Source organism: Impatiens glandulifera, chromosome 7, assembly GCF_907164915.1.
Source record: "Impatiens glandulifera chromosome 7, dImpGla2.1, whole genome shotgun sequence".
NCBI lineage: Eukaryota > Viridiplantae > Streptophyta > Magnoliopsida > Ericales > Balsaminaceae > Impatiens > Impatiens glandulifera.
In genome coordinates this window covers 14,599,159-14,610,186 of record NC_061868.1, presented here as the reverse complement: position 1 = coordinate 14,610,186, position 11,028 = coordinate 14,599,159, and the positions used below count along the sequence as shown (strand labels likewise).

At 24.6% G+C, this 11,028-nt stretch overlaps 1 protein-coding gene across 1 annotated transcript; it reads right to left on the bottom strand.

Annotated features, from left to right (window-relative positions):
* Positions 1–2,200: 2,200 nt before the first annotated feature.
* Positions 2,201–2,578, bottom strand: LOC124909553. Its single transcript, XM_047450224.1, has one exon. It carries the CDS (start codon positions 2,576–2,578, stop codon positions 2,201–2,203), a length of 378 nt encoding a protein of 125 aa, XP_047306180.1.
* Positions 2,579–11,028: the final 8,450 nt, after the last annotated feature.

Below are 11,028 nucleotides of genomic sequence, written 5' to 3'. Positions count from 1 at the left end.
GTTCGGATTTGAGTTATTTAAAAAACTAGAGTGAGAAATATAAATAATAATTGTTGATGATTTTGAGGATATAATTATTATTTTTGGTAAAAAGACTTAAAAAGTATTTATATATATAAAAAAATAAAAAAGTAAAAATTTAAAAATATAATGTATTTTAGTATTTTGATTAATGATTTAAGTGACATAATTTATGAAATAGGAGTGAAATGTTTTTTATTTATTTTGTTAGGGTTATTTAAAAAACCCAAACCGAACAAGTCCCTAGAATGTTTACTACTCTATTTTAAGTCTATGAATAAATTATAATTTGTGAATTCTTTTATTTAGAATCTAGATTAGAAAATGATGTAGTTATTAACTAGTTAGGTTTATTAAGAAATTCTATTATATCTGGATTTGAAATTTAGTATTCAACCTTACATCATATTTGAGAAAGTTGAAATCTACAAAATGTGATTAGGGTGTAAACGAGCCAAGCTGAGCTCAAACTAAACTTGGCACGAGTTCGGCTTGACTCGTTTTTTATTTGCTCGGCTCGAGCTCGAGCTCGATCGAGCTATCAATATTAATCTTGAACTCGGCTCGATCATATAATCATAGGCTCGAATTTAAATATATTAATTTATTAATTTCTTATATTAACAAAACATAATGAAAGTCGAGAGTCCATTCATTGGACCGTACAATCCTTCGCGTATTTTTGTTTATTTTACGCTCCATAACTCTTCTTCAGCCAGGATATAGTTCACGTAAGAATGGACGTATTAGTTCGGGTAAGAATACATGTAGAATACCTAAGGGAGTTATTCATGTTTAAACAAGTTTTAAAAAATACTTTCAAGTTGTGTATTGTATTTAAGATGAACTTGAAAACATATTAAACTCTATTATGTTTATTTTGTAAAGTAAAATACTTTATAATGAAATTTAAATAATTTTATATCTTATAAAATATAATACTTTTGAGATTGAGATTGCTATATATATATATATATATATATATATATATATATATATATATATATATATATATATATATATATATATATATATAGATTTAATTTTCAAAAATTATATTTTTTTAATTAAATTAATATTAATTTTTTTGTTTCTATATAATTTATAAGTATTATATAATATATATTTTTTAATTTATAAATATTATTTTGGTATATTTTAATAAATATTTTATAATGAAATAAAAATAATTTTAAATCTTATAAAATATAATATATTGAGATTATTACAGTAAAATTATATTTTGATTTGATTTTCAAAAATTAGATTTTTATAATTAAATTAATATAAAATTTATTTATTTCCTTATAAGTATTATATAACATATATCTAATTAAATTAATATAAAATTTATTTATTTCCTTATAAGTATTATATAACATATATTTTTTGATTTGATTTTCAAAAATTAGATTTTTATAATTAAATTAATATAAAATTTATTTATTTCCTTATAAGTATTATATAACATATATTTTTAATTTTATAAGTATATTTTGGGGAGGCCTATAAACAATGAGTTCATAGATAATCTTATGTGTATGTTTCAAATTTTGATTAAAAACTAAAATATATATAAAAAAATATTTGTATATGATTAGGTTAAACAAAACTCGACGAACCAACCAAAGCGAGTCTTACCTAAGCTCGAATTTAGTTTTGACCGAATCCGAATCGAACTTTAACCGAACCACTCACAAGCAGCTCATGAACGGCTCATTTACACCCCTATATGTGATATATATACTATTATTTATTTATTTTTAATTAAAGAAAATAACTTGACACCATGCCAACCCATTCTTTTCAACTTTTGAGTTGGAATCAGCAATCTTTTTTTTTCTTTTAAGCAATATATATAATATATAAAAAATATTATATAAGTTAGAGAAAATTTATTAATTTATTTATAATATATATTTATTAATTAAATAATTAATAATACTATATTTCTGAAAATAGAAACTTGATGCAATTAAGCCTAACAAGTAGATATATTTCGTATTATGATATGATTCAAAGCATCACTTTGACAAATTTTATATATTTAACTTCTAAAGTACAAAAAAAAAAACTCAATTTCAAAATTAACAACTTTTAAATTGAAATAATCATTAATATGATCATAGTATTATATGGAATATTTTAATAAAAATTTAATATATAATGTCAACTAAATTTAATTAGAAAAAACAATCAATTTTGCAAATTCATTCTCAACTGCTTTCATAAGAAGTCTAACTGCGACCAAAAGCATTATCCTCTTTGTCTCAGCTTTGAAATCCTCTTTGTTCACTTTTCCATTTGAGTTGCGATCAAACTTCTTCAAAATCAAGGAATAGTCATTGGTCTTATCATGTTCTTCACGGGCATCAAGCTCAAGATCCTTCATAAGCACCCTCAAGCTTTCTATCTCTGGCATCATCTCCTCATAAGAAAGATTACCGTCTTTGTTGACGTCGAGGCTTGCAAACCGGTTAGCAATCCAACTTTCAAATGCTTCTTCATCTTCTAAAAAACTCGGTATAGTTGACCCGTCTAATAATTTAATACTCATCCTTATTTTTTTGGTGTAGTTTTGAAAAGACCTCAAAGGTTCGGTTTTATAGAGTTTGTATAGAGTTCAGCGGGCAATTTAAAAAAAATATATAATTAAATATGGCAACGGAATCGCAATTTTGGTGGCACATTATCTCTATTATTAGGGTTTAGGGTTGTTCCATAGAAACCTAGGCTTAGGCCCAAATATTATTGGGACTCAAAAGTTATAACAAGATTTGGGTTATAATTTATTTAAATAAATCAAATAATTTTTTATTTAACTTTTATTAAAAAAATTTAATTGATTTTGATTTTTCATAAAATAAATATTTTTTCAACTTACATATTTATATAATTTATTTATTTGAATAAATAATAAATCTTTCTTTTAAATCATAATTATTTATATTTAGGGCTGTGCAAAATATCGGAAAATCGGTAATTATAGTTAACCGGTTTCATTTCAACGGTTTATTGATTAACTGGTTCTAGCGGGTTCGGTTAACCGATAAAGTTTTTGTTTTACCTATTTTTCTAACGGTTTAACCGATAATAATTTAATTATATATTTTTATATTTTATAATTTGTATTAGTTATTTTATAAATAATAGATATATTATAAATAATATTTAATAATCTATAAATCTTTTTTATTTTTATATTTTAAATTATAATTTTTATAGAATTATTTTTAAATCACACTATAATTTATATAAAATTTTACAAAAATAAATTAAAAACAAACTAAAATAATTTCATTAATAATATGTAAAATTATTTTTATTATGATACACTAACTTGAAATTATATATTATCAAAATCAAAATATTAAACAAATTAAAATTTGATATCTTCAACCTTTGTTTCATGTTTTAACTTTCTGTACATGTCCAGTACTTGTTTTGTCCAATACTTGTTTGATAAAAACTAATCACATCATAAATTTGAATTTTATCACTAACATATAAAAAACTAACAAAATAAATATAAAATATATTATATTATTATAATAAAATTATATATTATAACATATTTTTTAATATATCAATAAATATATTATAATAATATAATATATTCTAATAATGATATATTATATTATAAGTAATATAATATATTATAATGGAAGAAATTATGGAGAATAATATAATAGGAAACTAAAAACAATAATTTTAAAAATAAATTATTTTATAAATTTATTATTTAATTTAAAAAATTGAATTATTGGTTCTGGGTTAAACACAAACCGGTAGAACCAGAATTGATAAAACCGGTAAAACAGAACTGATAAAACCGATATCATTAATGGTCGGTTAACCGGTTTGTAAAATAAGAGGCAAAACCATTCTTAACCCAAACTGAACACCCATATTTATACTCAAGTAAATTTTATCATTATAAATTTAAATTAATAAAAACTTATTTAAATCAAATAACAAAATATATTTTTAGTATATATATTATATTATATTTTGTAGAATAATATCAAGAAGAATGAATAAATCAAATAAAATATACTCAAATGCACATTTAATTTACAACTTTGTTAAGCAATATAATTATGTTTTGAATGAATTATTATTTTCAAATTCTTTGAGATTTAAAAAAACTTAAAAGGAGAAAACAATAACGATTGATAATGATTTTGAGGAAATTAATATTATTTTTGATAAAAGATTTAAAAATATTAATATATATGAATAAAATAAAAAATAATAATTTCAAATAAAAAGTATTTTAATATTTTGATTAATGAAATAAGTGATGTAATGGTTGAAAAATTATTAATTAAAAAAATTAATTTTAGTTGTTTATTTTTTTAAAACCGAAAGATAATAACGCCCCTAAATTATATTTTGTTCCGTTATTCTAGGAAAGACTAATAAAAAAACTATTATTAAACAATTGTTTGTAAGCCCACCAATTTGACTTACCCAATTGACAAATTTTAAAATAATAAAAATAAGTACATTAAATAATTAATTGAAATAGTTATTATATTAATTAAATTTTAATTAATTAAAAATAAAAAATAAAAAAAAATAATTTGAAATAAATTTTATTTTCATTTTATTTTTTAGAAAATTATAGATCTTATTCTTAGATATTTTTTTTTGAAAAGACCTCAAAGGTCGGTTTTATAGAGTTCAACTGGTAATTTTTTAAAAGAAATATAATTCAATAGGGCAATTTTGGTGGCACATCGAAATTGAGAGAGAATTATGTTCAAAAGAAAAAGAGTGTAAATAAATTTTATTAATTTTTTTCAGCCAATTAATATTTTCTCACTCACTAATTTAATTGATTTTAATTTTTCATAAAATAAATATTTTTTCAACTGATATATTTATATAATTTAAATAAATAATAAAAATTTATTTTAAATTATAATTAAATTATATATAATAATATAGACAAATATTTTAATAATCAAATCTAGGTTTGAAGTCCTTATAATAGTTTTTTAGAAGAATTAACATCACACCTTATATTATTTTTCATATTGCTTTTATGGAATTTCGTAATTTTTTTTATTAAGTCATATAAATTAAAAAATATATAATAAATAAAATATTTATTTAATTAAGAGAAAATATATTAATTTATTTATAATATATTTATTAATTAAATAATCAATAATACTATATATCTGAGAAATTTGGAACCCTAACAAGCGGGAGAAGTAGCTAGCATCACGTTAAATAATTTTCATATATTTAACTTCTACAAAAAAAACAAAAAACTCAATTTCAAAATTAACAAAATTTAAATTGAAATAATCATTAATATGACTATAGTATTATATAGAAATTTAACTAGAAAAAATAACCAACTTTGCTAATTCATTCTCAACTGCTTTCATAAGAAAACCTTCTGGTTCGAGAACCATTAGCATCGGAACCGATCCAAGACTCGCTGCGACCGAAAGCATTATCCTCTTCGTCTCAGCTTTGAAATCCTCTTTGTTCACTTTTCCATTCGAGTTTCGATCAAACTGCTTCAAAATCAAGGAATAGTCGACATTGGTATGATCATCATGTTCTTCATGGACATCAAGGGCATCCAGCTCAAGATCTTTCATATGCATCCTCAAGCTTTTTATCTCTGGCATCATCTCCTCGTAAGAAAGATAACCGTCTTTGTTGATGTCGAGGTTTGCAAACCGGTTAGAAATCCAACTATCGAAGGCTTTATCATCTTCTAGAAAACTAGTTATAGTTGAACCGTCTAATAATTGAATACTCATTCTTACTATGAATCTGTCAAATATAATAAATTTACTATAAATATTAAGAAACTTCACATATGATTAATATATATAATGTAACATACTTAATACTTTGAAACAATCACAAGGTTTTTTTAGATTTCCTATTAGTTTTAGGGACAAAAGATGAATTGAAAAGTTTAGTATTAATTGAAGTTGAATTTGACGAAATCAGAAAATTATATAGGTAACATTGATTGACCGGAATAGATTCTGTCTTACCAGGTGGTCGTAGGATCAGATGATTAATAGATTGATTCTAAGAGAAAGAGGTGATCTTATTCTCGGGCGGCTTCTTTTTTTTATGGGTGTAATTTTGAAAAGACCTCAAAGGTGGGTTTTATAGAGTTCAGCGGGTAAATTTGTAAAGAAATATAATTCAATATGGAAACAGTAAATCGCGATTTTGGCGGCACATTCATCTATTTTAGGGTTTAGGTTTGGAAAACATAGATTTTAGGCCCAAATATTATTGGGACTCAAAAGTTATAACAAGATTCGGTTTTAATTTAATTAAATAAATTAAATATTCTTTTATATAAATTTTAATAGCAAATTTAATTGAGATTTTTAATAAAATAATTATTTTTTCAACTTATATATTTATATAATTTATTTATTTGAATAAATAATAAATATTTCTTTGAAATTATAATTATAATTATTTATAATCAATCAAATCTTATTATCATAAATTTAAAATAATAAAAAATTATTTAAATTAAATAACAAAATATATATTTTAAATAACTAATATATTATATATTGTTGAATAATATTCGGGAGTAATATAATTTAAAATAATTTGTTAAGTAATATAATTATATTTTGAATTAATAAAAAGCTTTAAATTATATTTGGTTTCTAATATATGAATGTGTTGACTCTAGTAGACTAGTTTTGTTTTTTTTATTAAGGGAGGATTAAGAATAATGTGGATTATATTATGCTTATAAGTAGTAAAATTTATTTAATTATAAAATTTAAAATGATTAATTTGAATAAATAAATTTAAAATAATTAAAATTAAGGTAAAATGAAATAATTATTATATTAATTAAATTACAATTTATTATTTGAGGAGTGTTAGGGGAGATAAATTGGGGAAAAGAATGAGAAAGTGAATAAATAAAAAAACATAAAGAGAGGGAAGAGAGAGAAATTGTATTATTTTTGCACTAGCCATTCTCTTCTCCAAATTCTCTTCCCTAATTATTTTTTTATATTATTTTATCAGTTAATAAGATTTTCTTCATTCTCTCACCCAATAAAATGTTTTTCATAAAATAAATATTTTTTTAACTTACATATTTATATAATTTATTTATTTAAATAAATAATAAAATTTTCTTTTAAATCATAATTAAAATTATATATAGGGTCGCAAATATGGAACGCTTACATACACCGGTTGATAATAACCCTATTAGAGGTTAATATTTCTATTCTTCACAAGTTGTCACAAACTCTTAAACTGAGTTCAAGTGCGAAAGTGTTTGTTTCAATTTGAAGCAACAACTAAACAACAACTAAACGGTTTAGAGGATAGAATGAAGAAAATGAAGAAATTATGTCCTTTAATTTAATGTGCAATGACTAAACCTGGATAGGACAATTAACGGTGATAATTTAATCCGATTATATTAAGAGTCGCAATGCTTTGCTAGAAGCCAACTATGATTAATGGGGTTAAACCCAAAGCTATTATAAATGAGTCCTATGAGGTCACACAGAGTTGGTAATAATAATAACATCCAATTATTAATATAATATGAGATATTATTAATAATTAGAAATAATATATAATATTTTATTTATGAAATAAAATAATTAACAATGATAAATTGATTATGAAAACGTGATATATCAAATTAATTATGAATATAATGATTTGAAATAGATTTTATTTAAAAAATAAAATGTTTATCATAAATATTAATCGCAAAACAGAGGAATGTCAAAAGATGGTCTTTTGGTTTTCTTTTGTCCTGACTCTCTAATTTAACAGCTTAAAATAGGGATATGGGAAATGGTTTTCTTTTTGTTTGATTTAGTGAAACTTATCCCTCTTATGGACGTAGGTCGATTTTGACCGAACCACGTATATTGTGTTGTCGTTTATTGCTTTGTGCTATTTCAGTTCTTGGTAAATTTGTTGTTCGTCCTAGACGATTTGAAAACTGATTTGTTACATGTTTGATTTCTAAGAAGATCCGTAGTTTTGCTGTTGCAAAACCCAACAGTGGTATCATAGCAGTATTGATTGGTTATCTGTTTTAACATTGGAGTAGAGTGCTCTACTAGTTACTTGACGAAATTCAAAGAGGAGATTGTTGGGGGGTTTTGTCAGTTGTTAAGGTAGTAATAATGGGGAAATCTAGACTTGATATGGTGAGTCTAAATGGTACAAACTATAGGCAATGGAAACTGATGATTAATGATTTGTTAGTTTCAGATGATTTGAATGAAGCAATTGAAAATGAGGGTGTTAAACCTGAGACTACAAAAGAGACTGATTGGAAAAAAATAAATAGAAAGGCCTGCAGCTTTATTCGTTCCTGGGTTGGTGTAAATGTTGCGCACCATGTTGAGAACGAGACTACGGCGTATGGTGTGTGGAGCAAACTTGAAGCTCTCTATGCTGGGAGGTTAGTAGGGAATAAAGCAGCACTGATATGAAGATTGGTGAATCTGAAGTACATTGATAATAAATCAATTGCTGAGCACTTTGAATCAACTGAGTAATATGAAGATAAATTTTGATGATGAGGTGCAAGCACTTTTAGTCCTTGAATCTTTGCCTACAAGTTGGGAGACACTTATTATCACTCTCAGTAACTCAGAACTAAATGGTAAAGTCAACATGACATTTGTCACCAGTTCCTTACTTGATGAGGAGAATCGAAAGGGGGGGGGATAAACCCTCTAAGTCTGATATGTTGGTGACTGATAGAGGAAGATCAAAGGATAATAGAAGTGGTTCGAGCAGGGGCAAATCTATAAGCAAGTCTAGAGCTCCAAAGAAGAATGGTTCTTGCCATTACTGTGGTAAAATGGGTCATTGGAAAAACGAGTGTTGAAAATTTAAAAATGATAAAGCGAAGGGTACGGTGAAGCCTAGAGAAAAGAAAGAACAAAGTGCATATACAATTGCTTATGTTTAAGATGGTGAACTAACATATGCTTATAACTGTCAAGACTCATGTCTTAGCACATCTTCAAATGAAACAGCATGGATTGTTGACACAGGTGCCTCATTCTATATTACTCCACACAAAGGTTACTTCCAGTCCTACAAAGCTGGTGATTATGGTGAGGTTTGCATGGGTAACAATGATGTGTCCAAGATAGTTGGTCTTGGTGATGTTAGAATCGAGACAAACATGAACTGTTTCCTAACATTGAGAGATGTAAGACATGTTCCTAATTTGAGAATGAATTTAATTTTAGCAGGTAAGCTCGATAATGAAGGCTACCATAATGTTTTCAGTGGTGGAGCATGGAAGTTAAGCAAGGGTTCATTGGTTGTTGCACGAGGTAAGAAATGTTGTCCTTATTCTCTTTTATTCCACAACTATATTGTTTCTCAAAGGCTTATTTCTCAAAGGCTTATTTAAATTTGATGGTAGGGTTTTGGGAATTTGTTTTAACATAATCTTATGTCAAACATGGGCTAAACTTAGTTATTTGATGTTCTTACTTGTTACAACTCAATCCTGAAATCTAACTTATATAATTGAAAACTCAAAAAGTTCCAAATTACCATTAATAATTTTATCTATAATCATATTTCTCATTTATACTCATTAAATTATTAAAACCAATCATCAAAAATATTGTATGTCATTTCGAAATACTATACCTCAAAATCTTTTAGTTATACCGGGTTGTTAAACAAGAACTTTCATCATTATATTTGTTGTATGATGAACCAACCCTTTCATTATTATCATAAAAAACAAAATATATATATATATATATATATATATATATATATATATATATATATATATATATATATTACTAAATTTAACATTTAGTTTAAAACTAACCTGGATTGATTTTGCACATTCTTAGAAGTTTATGTACTCAATTGCACATTAGCTTGGAAGTTGTTGTACTTTTAACCACTCCTTTATATCTTTAAATTTAAATAAAATTGATTCATTGTGAATAACAACTACAAATTGTAAATCATTAGATAAGTTAGAAATTTTCATATCTAAAATATCTGAAGGGATAATAAAATGAAAATTAAGTAAATATTTACATTATCTAATAACTTAAATGTTCTTTTAACAGTTAATAAATTTTAAGTTCTTTACTTACTGCAAATTATGAGTTGAATCACAAATCCAAACAAAATGAAAAATGCAGTTCAATACCAAACTTATGGCCTTGCAATATGGACCCAACAGTCTATCAATAACTTCAAACCACTGTTCATACAAAAAAATCAATCAAAATAAAGATTTTTGATCACTATCAACGTTTAGAAATAGAAACAGAGACCTGGATAACATTAAATATAATATAAAGAAATCTAAGAACTAAACCAGAATAAGTTTAACAGTAGTAAGTAAGTAACATCAAAATAGAGGAAAATTATTAGATATGAATCCGGCAGTTTTGGGATGTATTGCAGGATCAGTTATAATGAGGAAGGCTGTCGGCTTGCTTTTGAACAAAAGAGGAGGTCAAAATAACCTGTTTGTTTGTCTTAGTCAAGCAACATCATAATTAAATTGATAACAATTAAGTATCATGCATTTTTACTATAAGCAATCGTCATTATAAAGCAACTAGTAGTAGGGGAGCAAATGTCAACTTTCTCATTATAATAACACTATATAGCTCAAGTTCTTTTTTGCAACACACAATCAACTCTATTGCTTGAACAAATCCAGCAAAATTACTTTGCTAGATTAATCAAGAAAGCAGATTGTAGAGAGAAGGTAGAGGAAAAACTCAACTTCATTGATCAAATCTGTTATCAAAGTTACAAAGTGTTAATGGCTAAAACCCCAAATTAGTTTTACTAAACTAACAAAATAGCCCTTACACTTTACATATATTACAATTTCAATCAACTTAAAACATTATATTAAAATACTAACATATACTTATTAATTTGTATTGCAGTTACAAATCTTTTTGATCATTCAGCTTGATACTCCCCCCTCAAGATGCACATCTTGTA